The sequence below is a fragment of the Meleagris gallopavo genome, chromosome 3, assembly GCF_905368555.1.
Source record: "Meleagris gallopavo chromosome 3, MGAL_WU_HG_1.1, whole genome shotgun sequence".
NCBI classification, from domain to species: domain Eukaryota; kingdom Metazoa; phylum Chordata; class Aves; order Galliformes; family Phasianidae; genus Meleagris; species Meleagris gallopavo.
The window spans coordinates 1,231,090-1,252,602 of NC_139406.1; the positions used below are offsets into that span (position 1 = coordinate 1,231,090).

Below are 21,513 nucleotides of genomic sequence, written 5' to 3' on the forward strand. Positions count from 1 at the left end.
GGTCACCCTGTGTGTGTGGCAGGAGGTTGGAGATCCATGGTCCTTGAGGTCCCTTCCAACCCGGGCCATTCTGTGATTCTGAGATTCTGTGATAGGAGATTACATGTCATGAATAGTGAAGAGATGCCGTAAAACCTTGGTAAAAAAAGGCTTGATGGCATGAAGGGAATGAGAAGTTTTACATCAAGAACTATCTGTATTTTGGAGCTTCAGCTCCAGAAGAAGCTCTTCTGCTTCTTACTAACCTCTGCCTACCTTTCTACTGAAGAAGAGCTGAAAGGAAGGCCTGCAAGTAATTGTTTGAGATTTTGAAAAACAATAACAAAGGTATGACCTTGGCACACGCTTCTCTTGCATACCAAAACTGACAGAGAGACAAATGCATTCTCAAACATAATAGGACTACTTGGTGTCAAAACCATTATAGTCCCCATTTTTACTCTCACATTTTAATTTTATAGCACTGTGAAGCCATCAACCTGCCAGGGCAGTTTCTAATTTATGTTAATAAATGAAATCAGTGAAACTAGAAAAAAATGAAATCAGAATGAGGCCAAAATATGACGCATGTCAATGTAAACATGAATGCAGATTTAAAAGGAGCTGACTTTTTTTTTCTTTTTTTTCTATTTTTTTTTTCTTTTTTTTTTTTTTTTCTCTAAACTATATATCTAACACCTGGGCAGCAAGAAGAAAAAATCCAATCCTCTTAAGTCAGGCACAGTATATACTTCCAAAGACTGTCAAGCACAAAGCAGAATAAGATTGCTGAGATCAGAAAATTGTTTTGGCTTTCTAGAACTTTTGGTAAGAGGAGCACAGTAGTGACTGATAGGATTTCCCATTAAACATGGCCTAAGAAAAGCAAACATTTCAGAATACAAATTAGCACTTTATAAATACATTTATGTCTAAAATTACATTTTTTTGTATGAAGCTGACTACAATATACTTACTAGCAATTTCATGCTTTACCTACACATACTACTGATGTCTTGCTTACTACATATCCAATGCTACAAAGTACTACCACAGCAGCATTATGTTCCTTCACAAATGTAAAACAAAAGCCAACAAAACATAAGCAACAACAAAAAGAAAAAGAAAAAGAAAAGGTAAAAGAAAAAGAAAAAGATATATTTATTCTCTCAACTGCTCAGCTGACTTAACATGGAATGAAGCCCAGTTTACCTGAATCTAAGTGCCATGGGTCAGTTGCAGCAGACATTGGTGGGATTGTCAGTGGTGATGCTCCACAGTTGGATTCCACCAGTTCTCCTTGAATGTGGACGTGAGAGGAGGTATTGGTAGATCTCAAGGCTGCTTTGAGGGGAGCAATCTGGTTGAACTGTACTCTTGATAGGCAACCAGTGAATCCCGGTGTGTTGTATTTATATATATCTTGGTCGATCTTCCCAATTTCTATAGGAAATCAAGAAATGAAAAGATACAGCAAAACAATTCACTGCTTTGGAAAACACAGTCTTAGTTCTCAGTTCCCAGAGCTCAGTTAGCTCAGTTCCAAAGTCTCTGTTTCAGGAGACTAAGAATGTTTCAGACCCTGTCAGATTTCTTTCCATTTTGTTACAGAATAAAGCAAGAAATCTTCAAACCTTGTTGAGACACGGTTTTGGTATGCTACCATTAAAATGAAAGGCTGAGGAGAAGGAGTCATCAACAAACAAAAGAGCAGGAAAAAACCCTCTCCTCTAAGAGGTGATGAAAGAGAAGTTACAGGGATAACTGTGGCTGGAATGTCTCCTCAAAGGTTCTTCATTCACCCCAGCCTTGCCCCCCAGTTGGTTGGTTGGTGAGGACCCTGTCAACAGAACCATTGCACACACTTGTGCCATTAGCATTCACACTCCATTGCAATTCACTCCTTTTCCGTCCCATTTCATCTCAGAGATCAGATTTCAGATGACAAGCTAAGCAACATAGCATGGTACACCAGGACAGAAAACATGAAGCAGCCCAAGGTTGCTCAAAGGCCACCTCTTCAGATAGGAGTAATGCTACGGGTTTAAAGAGTGATGTTACTAGAAAACAAAACAAAACAACATATAATTGCATGATTGTGTCATAAAAAAAAAAAACAAGAAAAAAAAGACCTGAGATGGATGGTTCTACTGAGAGAGAAGTGAGGAAAAAGTGCAAAAGATTTTTTTTAGTATAAAAGCCAGGGGAAGAGCTAGGAAATAAAGCACATCTAGGTTTTTGTGCTACTAAACATAAAACAAAACAAAACAAAAGCCACACAAAGGTAGTAGAAAATGCATTTCAAACCTTTTGGATTAGTTTGTGTTCAGCTCTAACCAAAGTAGGCCCAATTATAACCTACAGGCAACAAGGTCTGCTGACTATGCGTGCTAAAAACTACCATGCAATACGTAACAGTGCTATTTCTACAAGTACTAAGGGTTTTGCATCATAGATATGTACAAGGAGTTCCAAAGCTATAAACCAGAATATTTTCAAGCTGGATTTTTTGGGGTGGCTTACACATTAGACATGAATTATTGGACAGCTGGTGGAAACTGGACAAATCTTATGCACATTTAAAGCAACTTACTGATTTTCACACAAACTTAAATTGTACCTTTTCTGTCTTAGTAACTTAGAATGACAAACATGAAACATTTAATGCCACACCTAAGATTAGTAAAAGAAGTGACAAAAAATTGAGTCACAAAATCTGATAATTAGTAAACGCATTAGCTCCTTATGTGATCCTTACTACAAGAAGTGATGTGTTCTATCTCTTCCATTTTCCTTTTCCCTTCTCACTTGAGAACATCCCCCTCTCTGCTAGTGCTTATCCAGCTTGTATCAATATTACAGCCATGTTTCACAGATTGTCAGTGAGCACTGGCTGTCACATGTGAGAAAGCGGAAACACGCTCAGACTTAGCTAGAAACTAGCTTAAATTCATTAGCATAATTGTATGTCACGTCAGTCTTATATCCAACCATCCTTTAAGAAAGTAACCTGATTAAACAATTAACATCTCCTTCAAAAATGTGGCATTAAGAAAATTTTCCATATTTAGGAGAAAAGCTGTACAAAAATCAGAATTCATGCACCTGAACGCTACCTCTATACCACATCTATAAAAAAAGACTCATACCTGATGACAATATTTACCATCTCCTACTTCAGAATAATATTTATGATATTTTCAGTGAATGGCTGTAACGTTGAATAAAGTTTACAATATAACAGTTAAAAGATCACATTTCTTGTTAAACATGGTAACCTCTCAGTAGCTGTTTACTGATTATCTTTTATTCATATTTTTATAGAGTCAGTGGAACTTTGTCTAGCATTTGCTAATAGCCTCCCACGTACAATCTTGAATGACAAGAGCAAAAATCCATACATACAACTGATCTAATTTAGTGGCTTCAGAACCATTCTTCTCTATACTTTGTGAATAATAAACGATGGACACTAGATGCTAAAAGATTAAAGAAGAAAAAAAACAAAAAGCACCTAACGACACCGTACTAATGACCTGCATTTTTGTTTAAGACAAATGATAGTTGTGCAAGTCGTATCAGGTAACTTACAATCAACTCACACATCAGTGCTATAGCAAGATGGATTGAGTTCTCTGTGAACGTATTCCTCTGTGCACATCCCTTGGGGTTCTGCACACTGATACTCTAACGTTAGGCTGATTCAGGTCGGTTTGTTTAGCAATAGGGATTAGTACATTAGTTTAAGCAATTAGTTTAGCAAAAGTAATGAGTAGTAGTTCTAAAACTTTCCATTTCAACTTTACTGGGTGATGAAGTGGGATCGCTATATACACTGTAAGAACAAACTTTGTGGCTAAGCAACTCATCCTGTTATGCAAGCAAAGATGCAGAACTGAAAAGTTTGACACTAGACAAGAACCTGTTCTGAGCCCTCAGCTGTAACAAGTTTAAGAGTTGAGTGTGAGGAAGACATCGAGACCTTCATCTCCAGTCACCAGGAGAGGCTCCAAAGACCACTGACAGGACCACAGAGATGTACTACGCATGCCTGAAGAAGGGGTGGAACAATCTGCTAATTCTAGGACTCTTTCAGAATGTAATGAATATGCTTGACCTAAGCCTTTATATCTGCAACTACTGCTTCCTTTGGTGTGAATGTTTGGTGGAGTGATCCCCCATGCACCCAGAGCTGTAAGAAAGGGAAGACCTGCTTGATATAACTCACTGGTGTGTCAAGTTACTTTGGTGGATTTTCTCCACTTCAGTGAATAATTTTGTTTTCCTCAATAATTTTGCACTGGGGACATAATAGAATACTTTCATTCTTTGCCTCAATGATTTTGCCTCACAAGAAGCACAGGACTCATAATAGAATACTTTTACCTTTTGCACTCAGTAGGTGCAAGGACATCTTCCTTGGATTCCACATATATTGTTTTAAAAGCTGCTTACTAGGGCCTAATAAGCAATGGAAATTATCCAAATTGGGGAAAAGCGGCTGAAAGTTATGAATCCTTGAAAAAAGAATAAATATGTATTCCAAAGTACTGCATATGTATGTCTTAACTGTTTAAATGTAGAACCTGAACTCTCAAAGAATGTACTTGCTTGTCAAGTCACTTGATGCATATCATGAGGAATAAAGGAATGCCACTTTCTAACACCACATTGGAGTTAGAGTTTTCTTTCTAGATTCTGGAGGAGAAGGCCATTATACTTTTTGAATCATGAGAACAGCTTTTCCATATTGTGAGAAAAGCCTTTTGGATAGCTTGAGAGGATACAAGCTGAAGGGCTGGAGGCTTCCATAAACGTAAGCTCAAGAACAAAATGTGGAGGCCGTGAAACTTGTCAAGATAAGAAAGTAGAATAGATGTTCTGTTGTTGAAGATAAGACAGCAAAAGAGAACACCAGTGAGAGCCAGTTTGTGCTATCCCCCTCTTAAAGGGCTGGAAATTCACAGCGAGAATGCTTAATTACTAGCCTTCATCCCACAGCCATCAGAGACCCCCACCACACTCTTAGAACACATGCCTGAAAGGGTGGGACAGTGTGCTAATTATTTTTTGGAATTTCTGCCTGTGTCCTTGGTATGTAAGGAACATGTATACGCTTTAAATACGCTGCTTCCCTCGGTGGAGCAATCCCCCATTCACCCATTGCTGTAATAAAGGGAATACCTGCTTGACATAACTCATTGGCATGTCTAGTTACTATGTTGGTTTTCTTGGCTTCACCTCCCTGAGTACTTTAGCCTGCTGTAAGCCTAACCTGTGGAGAGTGTACCCATTATATAATGAAATATACCTTTGTTGTTATGACTAAAATTCAATTCTCTCCCTGTAAGAAAGGAGAGAGAAAATAAAAAAGAAGATGACAATCACATTATTGAAAGGAAATGGATAGTGCAACTACCTTCCATTGTTCTAAGCTGGTGAAATGTTGTAAAAATTGATATTATAGCATATAGTATTATTAGCAATTAGCCATATTAGTAATATTATTGTCAGATTTAATACTGTCGGCACCCTGCCCACAAGTATTTCTGTAATGAAAGACTTCCAAAAATACCATTAATTGGCTTTTAATAATTTTACCTGGTTTTAACCATTTGCTTCCTTGACAACGTAACATGCAGACATGAGACAAAGGCCATGATTACACAACAGAGACCATTTAGGCAAACCCATTCTAATAGAGGCGCATTAGCATGTAAATGCTTAAGACTGAACATTCACATAATAACTGCACAACTGCTTACCCAGATTAAGTACCATTTAAAAATGTACATAACTACTGCAGAGTATACTAAAAAACATCACAGATACTGCTACATCTTGTGTACTATAATTCAGTCAGAGTACTTAATCTCAATTACCTGATGAAGAAAAAAACAAGGATAAAATGTCTTTGCAAAATAAAATTTGGGAAGAACAAAGGAGGGATAGGGGTTGCTGCAAAACAAGATAAGGAAAAGCTGAGAAGAAGAGTTTCAGTTCACAAGGATCTGGTTAAGCAATCTCATCTTGAAGGTACATGGCAGGAGATGTTAGCTTAGCACCTGCATGTAAAACTTGTTTGCTGTGTAGAACAAAGAACCTTTAGAGGATACAAATACAGTTCTAGTCGGGCAAAGCAACAAACTCTGAACCCAGATTACAAAGTATGAATAAACAAAGGGAATTAAGGGGGTAGCTACTGGTGGCTGATAGATGAATCAAGAAGAATATGAATACTGAGTACCTCAGCCAATGGGGAAAAGGGGAAGGGCTCACTAGCATTAGGGTACAAGGATAAAAGAGGAGATGTGTCCCCTAATACTTTGAGAGATCCCTCAGAGGTATACCCCGGAGGAGTCTCCCTTTATTTGAATAAATAAAGCTCCCCTCTGTCTCTTTCAAGGATAAAGATGATTGAGTGGAAATTTTCCTAACAACCTGGGGGCTCATCTGGGATCTGTCCACCCTCGGATGTAGGTGGACATCTGAGTGAGCTGACAGGCACCCTCACCGATTTCTTCTAATCAGCTCACTCTGGAGTTCATCAGCACTGGGGAATTTACTGGGTTCTCGGGACCATCCCAGAGACAGATGGGATGATAGACTGGGAAGTCCATGAAGAAAGAAAAAGGAAGGTGTAAGAGACTATTTCTGCACCTTTGTCTCAAAGCTTACTGTTGGACAACTTCAACAGATGGAGAAGTCCAGGCAAGTCTTGGACAAGTCCAAGAAATCTTTTGTCTGAAAACTTGCAGGACAGGGGCAAAGAGAGAATAAGAGATATTCAGCTGCTAAATGGCTGATGAGCAGCCTTTTGTGGGCACATCTTGAGGGAGATAACCATCCAGAGGATTTGCATGCCCACAGATGCTGCCAGTGACTCTAGTGCCCAGGAATGCTGCACTGGCAGATTGAGAAGATAAAAAAAGGCACCTACAACCAAGGAATGGTGTGTCCAATATCGGATCCTTGTGGCGTGATACTTGCTTGCTGCCTGATTTTCCTGGGCCAGCTACCTGAGACCTGCCTGTTTCTCCTGGACTTGTCAGTTGCCCTCCATTTACCTGCTTGCTGCCTAAGGCTGGCTATTCTGCTGCAACCTCCCCCTAAACACTTACTCCTGCACTGGCCTTGGACCATTGGAACAGAGCACAGTAGGATCCTGCTGGATCCTTGGTGGTGACTATCCCCACTCTACATAATTCTTGATCTTTTCCTATCTTTCCTATGGCCTGCCTTCCCTTCCCCATTACCCTAATTTGTAATAATCACCAGCCTTTCCCTTCCCCATCACTTTAATTAATAATAAACTGCTTGGATGACATTTGACCGAGCTTGTGTCTCAGTCTCACACGAGACTTGCTCTGATAATCAGAGCAAGAAAGATGGCAATGGAGGAGCTGAGGACTCTGTGAAGAAATCTCACCAGAGGCTCAACTAGCACAAGCTTTATTCTTGGACTTTGCAGTGTATAATATCCAACCTGGAGTCTGGATCCTGGTGAAAGACTGGAAAGAATCACAATTCACTCCCATGTGGAGCAGACCATTTCTTGTGCTGCTTACTACAGAGACTGCAGTGAAAACCGTGGAACATGGATGGATCCACCGTACTTGTGCTAAACCTGCACAGGCCCAGACAGCTGGACCTCAAAGGCGGAAGAGAATGGAGGTCTACTATTAACATTCACTTGAAATTGGCCAAGTGGTGATCCTGAGCCCCTAGCCTCTAGGGAAGCTGAAGAGGATGGCAAAAGAGGGAACATAGAGGCCACTGAGTGTTACTGAAGGAGTATGCTGCTTGGAGTCTACAGATATGGACACAGACATGAATGAACCCATCCAATTTTTGTATACCAGGACTTTCATTGATTGGGTAAAGTGAGTGGATAAGTAATATGGACTTTGACAGGAATTTGTTTCCACAAGGACTGCTGGTTTTTGTGTTAAGTATAATTTTGCTTTTTTGTTGATAGCAATATGAGGGCCAAAATTCGAATTATACTACTTTGCACTCCAGGAGTCGTGGAGTTAGAAAATAATTTACTTCTAAAATTAATGCAAGGATTTGGGAAATTACAAAATCTCACTAGCATTACCACCTGACTACTGATACCGAAGTCAGGTGAAGATCTCCTCCAATGGGAAATTTTAACGCTAAAAAGCTCTAGTGAATTAATAGACATTAGCATAAAGGCAAGACAAAACTGAATAAATGGCATCATAGAGGGAAGTCTCATGGTGTTTTGAATGGAAAGAAAAAAAACTCAAGACACAAATAGCATTGATCCTCATTGTAAGGAAACTTCCACTCATACAAAGAAAGGAACAGTAGCCGATAAATAAAATGCTAAGGTAGAATATAATTATACCAGTTTCAGATAGGAATGGATTAGAAACCCGATTGGTACATGGCAGGAAATGGCTGCTGTTTGTAGCTGTAGAAAGCTTGATTATATGGGAGGAAATCTTGGAGGATCAATCTCATGTAAATCCTTTGCTTTCCCATTCACTGGATATACAAATTCACCTAACCACCAGTTTACTACTGGAGATTTAACTCTGCCCACTTAGGAGAAGAAACCCTCTCTCTACGACATTTTGGGGACAAATAAAATGATCAGAGGATTCTGAAAAATGGCAAGGACCATCCACTAAAATAAGGATAGGATGGATTTCAAGCTTTCTTTGCACTGGGAATTATGGCTTTAGAGAATAGAATACTACTGTCCAATCTCACTTGGCAAGTTGAAAGCCTTGCAAATACCACTGGGCAAGGTGATGATGAAAATATAATATTATTTATCTGCTGAAAATTATGTGCTACTACTGAAGAAGATCTTACCCATCTAGATGAAAAGTTGTAAAAAAGACCTATTTCTGAGCATGTTGGTGACACAAGGCACCATTAATGAGTACCCACAAATTGAAATATAATTACTATTAATTATATCTATGAATCTAGAAGAAAACAAAAATATCTTCCACAGAGGAAAAAAAGGTACACAAATCCCCCCCCTCCCAAAAAGCTAAAAACAAATGTTTTTACTAAATGTACGTGCAGAATTTTTTTATATTAGCTGATCAGTGCATTATCATTATTATTATTATTATTTTCTAGGACTCTGAAATGCTAATTGATACAAAGTAATAAAAAATTCTACATCTTGCACAGTATTCAATACATACAAAGAGGATCCAGACATCCATTCATCATGAATTATGTTACATTAGGAAGGTAATGTAACAGAAGTGGAAGTATACTTTGTGGATACCTAATGTACCTAATATTCTGCTATGAATTCCCTTGGGGTTCAATAGTGGTGCCTTCTACAGTAGAAAGAAGGCCTAACAAAGGATGCTTCGGGCATGGCCAGGCTGTCAGTAAACACTACTACAGCCAACCAGCTCTTCTTTGAAACTGGGAAAGCTCTGGCAAAAAAACAAACAAACAAACAAACAACAACAACAACAACAAAAAAAAAAACCAAATAACCAACCAAACAAAAAAGCCAAACACATAGTGGGACGGGGAGAAGAAAAGCATAATATGTATACTCAAGTGATTTTGACCATGACAAAAGACGCCTTTTAAACAAAAGAATCTCAGTAGCACAACTCATCAGTATAATTTACTAGAGACTATTTCTTACACATTTTAATCAAGACAGGATATGAGTTTTGAGTTGAGAATGGTGAAAAATAGAGCCACTCAGATTTAGGATAATGACTTATTGATATGTGCACATTCATGCTGAGAAACACAACAGTGTAACAATTCATTTGTGGTCAATCTTAGCTACAGTAAAGAACCTCGAGTTCTCTTGTTCCCTGCAGTCAGAACATTTTATATGCATTTACATACATTATATACAGAACATTTTATATAATATAACATTGTTATATTACCCACTGCTCAAAGAGCAGCCTATTGGCATCTTAAGCACCTCTGTGTTACTGCATCACAGTACACATTCCCACAGATGATAGAACGCAGTTTAAACTCCACTGAAAGGAAGCTGAATGTAGTCACAGTACTGAGATTAATAAAATATTTTCTCTTATTTGAGGATTTAATGCCTAACTCCAGCTACTCAGTGCACCATCGAACCCTAGCACAGGCTGATACTTGAGGACTCACGTGGTTTAAAAAGCATAGAGAGATTAAATAAATCAGCTTGAACCCCATACAATACACAATCAGTCTGGGCTGTCATATATCCACAATACCGAAGCAACAGGGAGAAAGAAGTGCAACTACAATGCACCCACCAAGGCAGATAATGCCAGATAAAGGATAACTACATTCTGACACTTCACTTAACTCTTCTAATGAACATGCTTCACTGTGAAGCCCAAGCACCTATTTGCCTACTGGCTGTTTATATCTTCTGTCTTAAGATCAGCAGTATGTATAAAGAAATACTGACGCTACAGGTGTAGATGCTAAGCATGGTATCAGATATGCTAAACATCCACACTGTGAAGAAAAGAAGCTACACTCCCAGGTTGATGCTTAATGGAGCTGCAGCTGATGTAAAATTACAGGATAGGCACCAAACTGAACTGCTGTAAAGACTTATCCTCAAACTTCCTTTGTAATTTCAGTTTATTGTTAAAAAGTTAGTAGTTGATGTAAATCAAGTACAAAACACTAGGAACATTATTTTTGGCCGTTATTCAAAAGAGTGCACATTTCTCTCTGCATGCAAGAGAAGGTACTTCATTACGGAGGACTTGTTACAGGGGTGCTGTGAGCAGCAAGAGGGTGACCAACCCTGAAAGCAGGGACCTGAGCTTCATAGGACCTGAATGCAAATCACTCCCACCTACTCCTACGCAGATTCCAAATCCCACAAAGCAAACATGCTTTTTTTAGTGGGTACCTGGATGCCTATCCTTCTTAGATTGTAAAGAGCAATTTTCTTCAGGCAATTTGTGTCTAGACCGAGAAACTCACTGATCACTGTTTGAAATACGAAGACATTACTTGCAGTGTACGAAGGACTCTGCCAACTGTCCCAGCCAACAGCTTTGTGCAAAAAGTTTAGTGTATTCATTAGCTGCCTTGACACTTAACAAATGATCTTATCCATGGCTCATGCAAGAGAAAAATTACTTTTGAAGACTGTAACAGCTCAGAGTGAGCTACAGTTGCAATAGCAGCTCCACTGTTAGTGGTGAAACTAAAGCCATTTCCTTCAAAAATGTTCCCGATGCTTTGAGCATGCACTTAAAATGATTGAACCAAGCAAAAAACCACACAGCATCCAACAGGGGAAAGCAGGATGGGAAGCTGTGCTGCTGGATAACTCTGGAGCAGTTCCAAAACAGAGCCATGCCTTTAAGGTCACTGCACAGTGAAGATTGTAAATCACTAATTTGAAATATATGCTAACCAAAGTTTAATTATTACAGAAATAATTAAGACTAACACTGGTCTGCAGTTCTTCAATTAAAAAACAAAACAAAACCAAAAACAAACAAACAAACAAAAAACCCCAAATACTCCTAATAAAACCAAGACATTATTTGACAGAAGGATGGTTTTGCATTGCCACTAAGAGGTTTTGAGAACAAGTTGTGTTTTTCCCTGCTGTTCTGTACCTATATTAGTTACTGAATGTTTCAAGATTGTGTACTTTGATTTCCTGCAGTTTTCCATTTCATAATTGCCTGTGGAGCCAACAACTGTTATGTTCACTGCCTTTTAGTGAAATAAATAAATAAATAAAAATAAAGAATTAACTGATGCTGCAAGTGTCAGAATGCAAGGTCTTTGCATTGTCAAAAATCCCACAAAATTAAGGCCAGCCCAGATCATCACTTTCAAAGGAAGAACTGCTGCTGACTTACTGTGTAACCTTAACTCAGCCACTTCAGAAACCCACCTCAGATTCTCCTCCTCTCTCTTAGAAGGGCATAGAGTATGTCCCCAACCCTCTAATTGGGATGCAGTATGGGTCCCTTAAGACACTTTGAAATCTAAGTAAAAAAGGTACAGGCAACACTTTTAAATGTGAAAATAATTTTTTTTTTAAACTTCCCACAAACTTCTCATGACTTTCGAAATGACTCTGGCAGAGGTACAGTTTGTACTGTACATTTCTATTATTGAAACATAAAACCCTCCCAAGGGCAATGGAACAACAGAAAATCGGGGCAAAAGAGAAGATATTTCACATTTCTAGAAACCACTGTGAAGCTGAAGAATGACACTGTCAAATGTTTACTCTATAGAGAGATCTGAGAGGTGCTCAGCTGGGATCAGAACCCCAATGGGAGGCAAGAGGGCTCTCTGTATCGGTGAGATCAAAGCCCAAAAGGTTCCGGGGGAAAAGGAACATCTCCATACATTACATTTCACAACCAATGCCACATATAGTCATTGCATGCATTTGTGCAACATTTTATTTCTCATTTGGATATCTAATTATTTTCCCCTGGTATGGGAGACAAGAAGCTTAGACTGTTGTTTAAAGCAGGAATTTTGTTTGTATGGACAGCTAAAAGCAGTAGGCATTCACCTTGACCAAACAGGTCCAAGCTCGCAATGCATCCCACCCCCTCTCCGTGATTTAAAGGCAGCTCTTCCCCGTGGAGCAGCCATGGCCACGCGCCGATTGCTCAGCAACAGCCAAACTGCCAGTGCACTATTAGCATCATGCTGACAGAAACCAGGGCATGGGAAGGGCAATTCTGTGCAGTGCTGACTCAAGTGATGACTAATAATTTATGCATTTTGATATACTGGCTAAACACAGGGCTCTGAACAGTGAAGAATACACAGCAATGCTTTCTGTTTCGATAAAGGAATTTGAAAGCAGAGTCATAGAATCAAAGAATCCTAAGAGTTCAAAGGGATAATTTAAAGGTCATCGAGTCCAACTCTGTTGCAATTAACAGGGACATCCACAGCTCGATCAGGTGCTCAGAGCCTGGTCCAGCCTGGCCTTGAAAGTCTCCAGGGACAGGGCTTCCTCTCTGGGCAACCTGTTCTAGTGCCTCACCATCCACACTGTAAGAGACTTTTTCCTTATACCCAACCTAAATCTTTCCCCTTTAAGTCCGAAATCTTTCTGCCTAGTCCTATCACCACAGACTCTGCTAGAGAGTATGTCCCCTCTAAATACAGAAAGGCCACTCACAGGTTCCCCTGGAGCTTTCTCTTCTCCAAGCTGAACAGCCCCAGCTCTCTCAGCCTGTCCTCGCAGGGAACGTGTCCCATCCCTCGGATCATTTTTGTGGCCCTCCTCTGGATGCACTCCTATAGGTCTATTGTCTCTCCTGAAATGAGGACTCCTCATCCGGACACAGTGCTCCAAATGAGGCCTCACCATCACAGAATAGAGGAGCAGGATCACCTCCCTTGACCTGCTGGCCTTGCTTCTTTTGATGAAGCTCAGGATACGGTTGACTTTCTGGGCCATGAGGGCACTTTGCTGGCTCATGTCCAGCTTCCCATCCACCAGTACCCCCAAGTCCTTTTTGGCAGGGTTGTTCTCATCCATTTCATCCCCCAGCTGGTACTGGTAGTGAGGGTTGTCTCAATCCAGGTACAAGACCTTGCACTTTGATTTGTTGAATCCCATGAGATTCTCCTGGGCTCTTTGATCAAGCCTGTCTAGCATCCCATCGCTTGGGTGTGTCAACCACACTCCACACCTCGGATTGAATAAATAAATAAATAAATAAATAAATACCCCATCAATTTACACACATGAGATCATTTTCAGTTGATAGAAATACACGACCTAAAAAATTTCAAATATAGAGTTGCACTCAACTAAAAAATCTGACCTTGTGTGTCATTGTATTCCTCCGTGTGGAAAAAATTGCGTCCATTGACATTCACCAATGCTTTCTTATTTGTTATTGAGACCAAATAGTAACTGTGAGCACAGTAAACTGCTGGGTGGTCTTCAGCAGTGGAGACAGTGGGTCAGATTTTTAAGAGTGCGGCATGCAGGCTTCTGCTCACTGCTGGTGAAAATGCATAGCTAATGGTGATGACTATGTCAAAAAATAGTGTTTTGTAGCTAAGAATTTGCTCTATCAAATAGTGATATTGTGCTCTTTGTATCTGTTGTTGTTTCCATGGAAATAAATAGGATGCATTACATATATGTGGCCCAAGACAATTTCTATTCATTAAAATGTGGTCCAGGCAAGCCAAAAGGTTGGACACATACTATCTAGACTATAGCCTGAAATGACAGAATGAAACACAAACATTGTTCAGTCAGGTTGTACCATGCATTTCAACTGCAAACCCTGCTGAGGGATAATGGAAATCATTTGACTGACAAGTGAAGTGCTCAGAATACATTTAACCCAAGATGCAGAAATCAGCAGTTCTCCCAAGGTAGAACTGCTTAAGAAGTATCTCACGGTTAGCTTCAAGATCAATGATTTTTTTTTTTTTTTTTTTTTTTTTTTTCCTACCTCATCCTCTGTGCTCTCCATGTGATGCAGGGATCATGGATGGAAAGCAGCAGAGAAGAACAGACTAGGTGTTCTACATTTCTCAGCAGACAGGCTCTAAATAGCATGTGGAAGTGGATGATAGGGAACCAGTGATTACATAGCTTAAGCTTCTTAATAAAAGCAATAAAACCAAAACAAAAAAAATCCCTGAAAAAGTGAGTAATCTTCATCATTTTTTATATCAATATCAAAAGTATGCTTGATTTGAGAAAAAAATGATCCTCAAAACTCACTGGGACAAAGTATTTCAGCAGATTTACAAATTCATTCCAATTAAAGCTCAAAATAAATTATATAGACAGTGTCTTTCATAACATTAGAGAAGAATGTAACATAAATATAATGAGGTGGCATTAGGATGCAAAAGAAAGATGAAGTTTCATTCACATAATTTCTCTAAGTGTGCTTTTGTGTCTTACGGAGGCAAGATGTATTATAACTCAGCAAATTCTTTTCAAGCCAGAAAATGAACAAATAATCAAATTAGATTCTTGCAGTGTGGAGTCAGAAGTAATGTGCACTTACGTAATGTGCCATCTACATTTTGGCCAAACTCCAGAGCATTTGTTATATTGTGCGTTTGTAAAAATTATAATAAAATATTATAATTTCAGTCTGATTGTTATTATGCAGTTTCAGTGGTACCCTTTTATGACTTTCATAAATGTCCTCAGACTACACTTAATCTTCTGTATAACCAGCTTCAAATATCTTTATAAAACTGCAGTGTCATCAAAGTGTAGGCAGACTGAAATTTCTCCTCTCACCTCTGCCTCCCTTTTTTATCTTATTATTCTCTTTGTAGATGGAGAAAAAGCAAGAATAACCAACCGTTCATGGTATGAATCTAAAGAAGATTCATGATATGAATCTAAAACTCAAACAGGACTTTTAAATAAGATTATTTATATTCCTTTACCATGTATGCCTTATATTAACTTGCTGTTTTCTTTAAGATTAAAAAAAAATAAATAAGTAAAACAAAAGCAAAACATCAAAAAAATATAAAGCTCTGCAATCAAGAAACCACATAAACTACATTAGTAGTGGACTCTAGTATTGCCAAGTGAAAACCTCTTCATCTGTCCCACACTTTTTTCTTATTTATTTAATAGAGATCTGTGGCTATTGCACCTAAAATGTTGGATTTCAATGCAATGTAGCATATAAATAAAGTTTTTTCAGCAATGACATATTTTTAAGGGCTTAACCACACTGGTACATCATGGACAAGCAATGATTTTTCTCAGTTGTGGAAATTTGTTTTAGTAATCAAAGCATGGACTGGCAAGAAAATGAAAAGCAAGATGCCATCAAGGACATGAATACTGTACCTTAGCAGGTATTTTTTCTTCCCACAGTTTGATTCTGTTTGTTTTACTTTCTCATTTTGAATCTATTTTTTTTCTTGGATCAAAACATCCTTCTTTTGTATAGACAGTAAAAATCTATATGTAGTACTGAAAAGCACCATTTATTTTAACAATTGGAAACACACTTTAAGACAGTGTAGGAAAAAATGAACGTGATTTTTTTTTTTTGAAGAATTTCTTATATGCATTTTTTCTAGAACTGTACGCCACAGAATTTGAAGCTGAGTAAGTCATATTTGAACAGCCTCAATTATATCTCAAAGTGAGTGATGAGGTTAATCTAAGAAAAGCTTTTGCTTCTTTTCTTTGTTACATTTATCCACACATGAAATGTTTTGTATTTCCTCTGCTGAAGCACACTTTTATGCAATAAATTCACTTCTGAAAACTACTGCTATTGCTATAGTTGCTATTCAGTGTGCAATGTCAAATTATCACAAAGATGTCACAGCCACGTTAAATCAGATCAGTGAGATACCTAGTTCTTTGTCTTTCTTGCAATAAAAGGTCACTGACATCAGATGATCCAGAAGTCATACAACAAGATGGAAGATGTATGATGATCCACCCAGCACAACCTTCTGGATTGCCATAAACGTACGCCTCAAACAGTGCTGAGATGAAGGCTGCACCTGGCATTTTATTTTCAGATACTGGCAAAATTGTCTTCCATGAATGCATCCAGTGTTTTCGGAAGCCATTAACGTTTTGGTCTCTGTGACTTCTCATGGCATTTAGTTCCACTGTTGCAATATTCACTCTGTGACAAATGACCTCTTTCAGTTCGTTATAAGGCTTCGACTCAGTTTATTGGACATCACAACTTCTTGCATCGCAGAAAGCACAGCAGACCTCCACCCCTCAAGGTCACCACTGCGTTTGGTAGCTGAGAAGGTCAGGTGAGATTTCAGCTTCAGAGATTCCAGTTACAGTGTCAGAGCTGGGCAGAAGATCCTCCCTTACTCTGGGCAGTGGGACCCACGAGTCCATAGAGAATGAAATGTCAAAAGTCTTGCACCATGCTTGTGTTTTCCCCAGTTCTACAAAATACATCAGGGATGGGAGAAATAGATGTGCTTTGATACTGTTGGTGGAAAATTGCCAGCCAACAAATTCCTCTCCATGAAAGTAAGGAAGTACACTTCCTGTTCCAGTCCTGACAATCTCAGATATAACATGTATGGTTTAACCAGACCCTTATATATGAAGAATATTACATTAGGCACCCTCAGTATGCATATTTTGGACTTTCTATGGTATATACCCATCAGCAGCCTCAGTTGGGAGTTAATGACAATAGGTGGCATAGACATTTTGACAAAACAGACTGCGTGGTAGGATGATGGAAGAACAGGCGCAGATAACACGCAAGCATTAACTTTGTGACCACCTTTGTACATCATAAGATGGAGTAAACACCACACTTCCAGCTGGCCTAAGGCAATCTATGCCTCAGTCAGCATACTTTATTATTATTATTACATCCAGACAAGCGTGTAATCAGGAACTGTGTCGGCACAATGTTATTTGCAGTACGATGGCTTTGCTAACAAGCTGCTGCAAGTGCTCCCACCCAAACACTGAAACTGATCTTTGGGTATTTTTTAATCTCAAACCTAAAGGATTTCTTTTGAGGAAAAGTGAAACCTTTGATTAAACTGTATTAAAGATAATAATAATAAATAAGATTAGGATTGTAGCCTCTCATAATGCTTACTTTGCTACAGAGATATATTAAAACAATGCATTAAGTTAATTCAAGATGCTATGCCGACAACAGATAGAACAATTTGCTTCTTTCTTAAGTCTTATATTCAATTAGGCTCCAAACATTCAGCTTCACATCAGTTGCATCAGGAAACAGACGTGTCCAACAGACTGCTTATTAACTTGCCTCTTTTATAACCAGCTTGGTAAAAAAACCAAAACCATAAACAACTTACAGGTGGGTCGAAGCATCAGCCTCCAAAGGTGATCTCCATCAGATCTGTCCTTCCCCTTGAAATGCCTCTCTTTCCCCTTACCCCCATCGAAATTGAACCCCATGCAGCGATTAAGCACTTAAAGGAGGAAAAATAAAGAAAAATAACCTCAAGCTGGAATTTGGATGCACGCACCGCAGCTTTGTTCGGGCGGCAGACGCACGGTCGCGTATCTCGCATTGAGCATTGAGCGGATACCTGGCCTCTGCCCTCCTGAGCCTCCAGGCAGAGGCCTGGCGCCAGTTCATCACACGGGAACCCGGCCGTACCCAGCGCTGCCCCGTGTGGGTTACCTGCAGCAGCCCCGCCGTGCCGTGCCGTGCCGCGTCGCGCCGTGCCTCCGCGCCCTGAGCCGGCCCGTGTTTTACACACAGCCGTGCGGCACCGCGCGGCGCCGGGCGGCAGGTGGAGGGAGGGGCAGAAAATGCGGAGCGGAGCGCAAGGGGGGGAGGAGGGAATACGCGGACTGGATTCGCCGAAAGAGCCGGGCGGAGGCCGGGGACGCTGTTGGAGGCTGGCGTGCCGGCCGTGGCTTGGCGGGCTGCGGCTCCCGTGTCGATGCTCTGGGATGGGCGACTGGCTGCTGGGGCCTCGGAATGCCTGCTGTTCAGAAGGCATGAGAGTGGCTCGGGAGCTGCGGGACTCATACGTAGAAACCACCAGCCTTTCTGAGTAGTTCGTCAGGCAGCTCAGAGCTCCCAGAGACGTGGGCCCAGCTCAGCTGCAGCATTTGTATTTCTGTCAGCAGAACCATTTTAGCACTAAAAGAACATTAAAGCTTATAAATTATCTTTGTAGGACACGCCTCTCAACATCCAGGGCTGGAACTGGTGAGCAGCTGTTCTCAGGGATAAAGTGACCTTTTCAGTGCTAGAGATCGTTCTGGTGTTTGATAGGTTTTGAAAGGCATAGTTCAAATACTTCATTAACAAAACGATGAGGAAAGCCAATTAAGAACCTGAATAGAATGGCTTTAAAAAGTGAAAATTACTGAGAAAACTTCACATCCTCCATTTGAGGATGACAGAATGGAAATCCACAAGCTTCAGAGCACTAGAAAATGGTAAAGGACCCAAAGGAAGGATTATAGCCGCCCGTTACCAACACAGAACTCATCTGTTTGCACAGAGACTGTGAGGTCCCCTCTTCTTCTTCCACCTCAGACTGAAAACTATCTTGTTTCTCTTGCCCCTCTGACTGCACTGCTGCCTTCCTCACCTTGATTTCACTTCTGTCAGCTGTGCTGACAAATGGGAAAGGGTTTGCTGTGCTGGACAGGAGGTTGATCGGGCAGAGGGCAGACAGACAGAATTTGGGGACTGGCATAAGCCAGAAGAGCAGGCTGCATTCCATGGGGTGACTTGCCTTGACTATTGACATCAGCCCCCATTTCATTGCTGCTTGTGCTGTGCAGCTCTGGGGGAAAGAAAGAGGCTGCCAGCGCTTTCACACACCAAAAATACTGCTACAGCCAAAAGAGTTTACTGGCCAGGGGACAGAGAATTTTATGGGCCTGTCTGGACTGTTCTCCAGCAAGAAGGGGCCAGACGTGAACAAGTAATGCTAACAAATTTAGCACTTTACCAGAAACATGCTGGGGTCTAATTACTGTAATGGGAATAATTGATGTTGGAGGAACTAAGGTGGAGGTAACATGTGACTAGACTTTCAGATTGGAAGGCCTACCAGCTGCGTTTCGAGAGGTCAAGTAAGAGATCAGCAGGACCTTATGTAACACTTCCATCCACCTAATGCGGTATAATACTTAGGGCACTTCTTTGCACAGTCTCAGTTTCCCATCTGCATCCTGTAGAGTTCTATATTGCATAGAACAGCAAAAATTTCCTATAGTCCCTGCTGAATCAGCCAGCTATTACTGCTGTAGGAATAGCCACTATTACCTTCTCTGTGACTGTTTAGACAGAATATTTTAGATGAATTCCAGAAGAAAAGCAGTAGTTCCTTCTCCCTGTATTTGTAGAGCAACGATTTCTTTACATTATTGCTTCATAATTTGACTGAGGTCTATTTGATTGTTCTGAAGGAAGTGAGATTTAACGTAATAAAATTGATAACTATTCTGCACAGGCACACTAAGTCCTGGTCTTATTGAGTATTTGACAAAAAAAGTAATCATGTATCCTTAGACTCAAAGTGAGTTTCCTCAATGTCTGCAAGCAATGCGTGGCACTGCTCATATTAACACTTAAAACAAATGAACAACAGAAAACAGGAAATAAGGAATCTAATGAGTGGTTATTTTAAATAATTCTAGCAGAGACAATAGGCAATGTGTTCAAGCAGCAGTTCAGCTGTAGGTATTGAAGTCACCAAGAAATTAACAGAAAGCTGAAATGTCTGTTGTGTCGGCATGGCAGTCTGCAATTTAGAGATACTCAGAATAAATTTAAATGAGTTAGCCCACGGTCTGGAAGGAGCTCAGCTGCAAAGGAATAGAGCTCTAAGCAGGGTATTTATTCCACCTCTTGGAATTACAAAATAATAATTTGGTAGAAAAAGACACTGCCATTATCAATTTTTAAATGCCTATATTTGTAAACTCTGAATCTGAGATGTAAAGGGAATGGAAAATTCTCACTTATAATTGCACTCTTGGGAGACAATTTGCTTAACAGGAATATTAATTTCTGGGGTGCACGGTGCTGAGAACAGCTTGAAATATAAAGTAGGAAAGTAGGAAAGGAACGCTGTTTGAAAATACATCATTGGTGAGCCTACGTTTGAGAACAACACAAAACAACATGATCTTAAATGTGAATTTCCCAACGTGTGTGCTAATAACATCTATGAAAAGAGGACGGCAGCTATATCTTCCATTGTGTTGAAAAAAACTCTTATTCTTACTTCCTGTAGATTTCAATTGGCATGCTTATTCCATGTTCTCATACAGCCAGTAGTAAAGCATCATTAGATTTTTGAAAAATACTTTTCTTTTTTCTCTCCTAAATATTTTACTGACTGTGACATAAGGTAATTAGTTTGGATTCCATTATGATGGATAATGATGGACTGGAAGATGATGGTTGCTTAGGGACCAACAATCATAACCTGATTACATTCAGTGCGTGATGTCTGTGCTTTAAAAAGCCTAACTGTCCAAGGCAAATATTGAACTGCAGAGGGAGGAGAGGCAGGAAGAAATCCATGGATGGAAGTGGATATTTCAGAATAAGTATCTCAAATAACAGGGCTCCGCAGCCTCAAGACATATGAAATGTGAATGTTTCTCTTAAAGGAAAACTCCAAGCAAAATCTAAAATGTGTAACTTCATTTGAATCGTTTCCTTAGTGTTCTTTAAAAATTGGATATAAATTGAAAAGATTACTGTCTCTACAGTGTTTGATATACCTTTAAGCACAAGAGAAGACTGGAAGATTCTGTGGGTTAAAAAAAATAATAATAATAATAATAAAAATAAATATATATATATATATTAAAAAAACAAATTTTAATAATTACTCCAATACTATTTTTCCAAGCAGTGGAGGAAATAACTTAGAATTCCATTATTAATACATCAAAAAAGATGTATTTATTTATTTATTTATTTATTTAATCTTTACTTACATAGTACTCTGGGGAATGTCAGGCTTACAATAGGTCTTGGTTGCAGGAGCAAACCACATACTGGAGAAACTGGTTATTCAGACTAGTGTGGTAAGGGAGGT

At 39.6% G+C, this 21,513-nt stretch overlaps 1 protein-coding gene across 1 annotated transcript in view; it reads right to left on the bottom strand.

Annotated features, from left to right (window-relative positions):
• CNTNAP2 (contactin associated protein 2) overlaps nucleotides 1-21,513 on the bottom strand; it is a 791,915-nt gene that overhangs the window by 22,970 nt on the left and 747,432 nt on the right. The window contains exon 22 of the mRNA XM_010708239.3: nucleotides 1,192-1,422. Within this exon, the coding sequence (XP_010706541.1) occupies nucleotides 1,192-1,422 (231 nt within the window). The remainder of the gene's footprint in view (nucleotides 1-1,191; nucleotides 1,423-21,513) is intronic.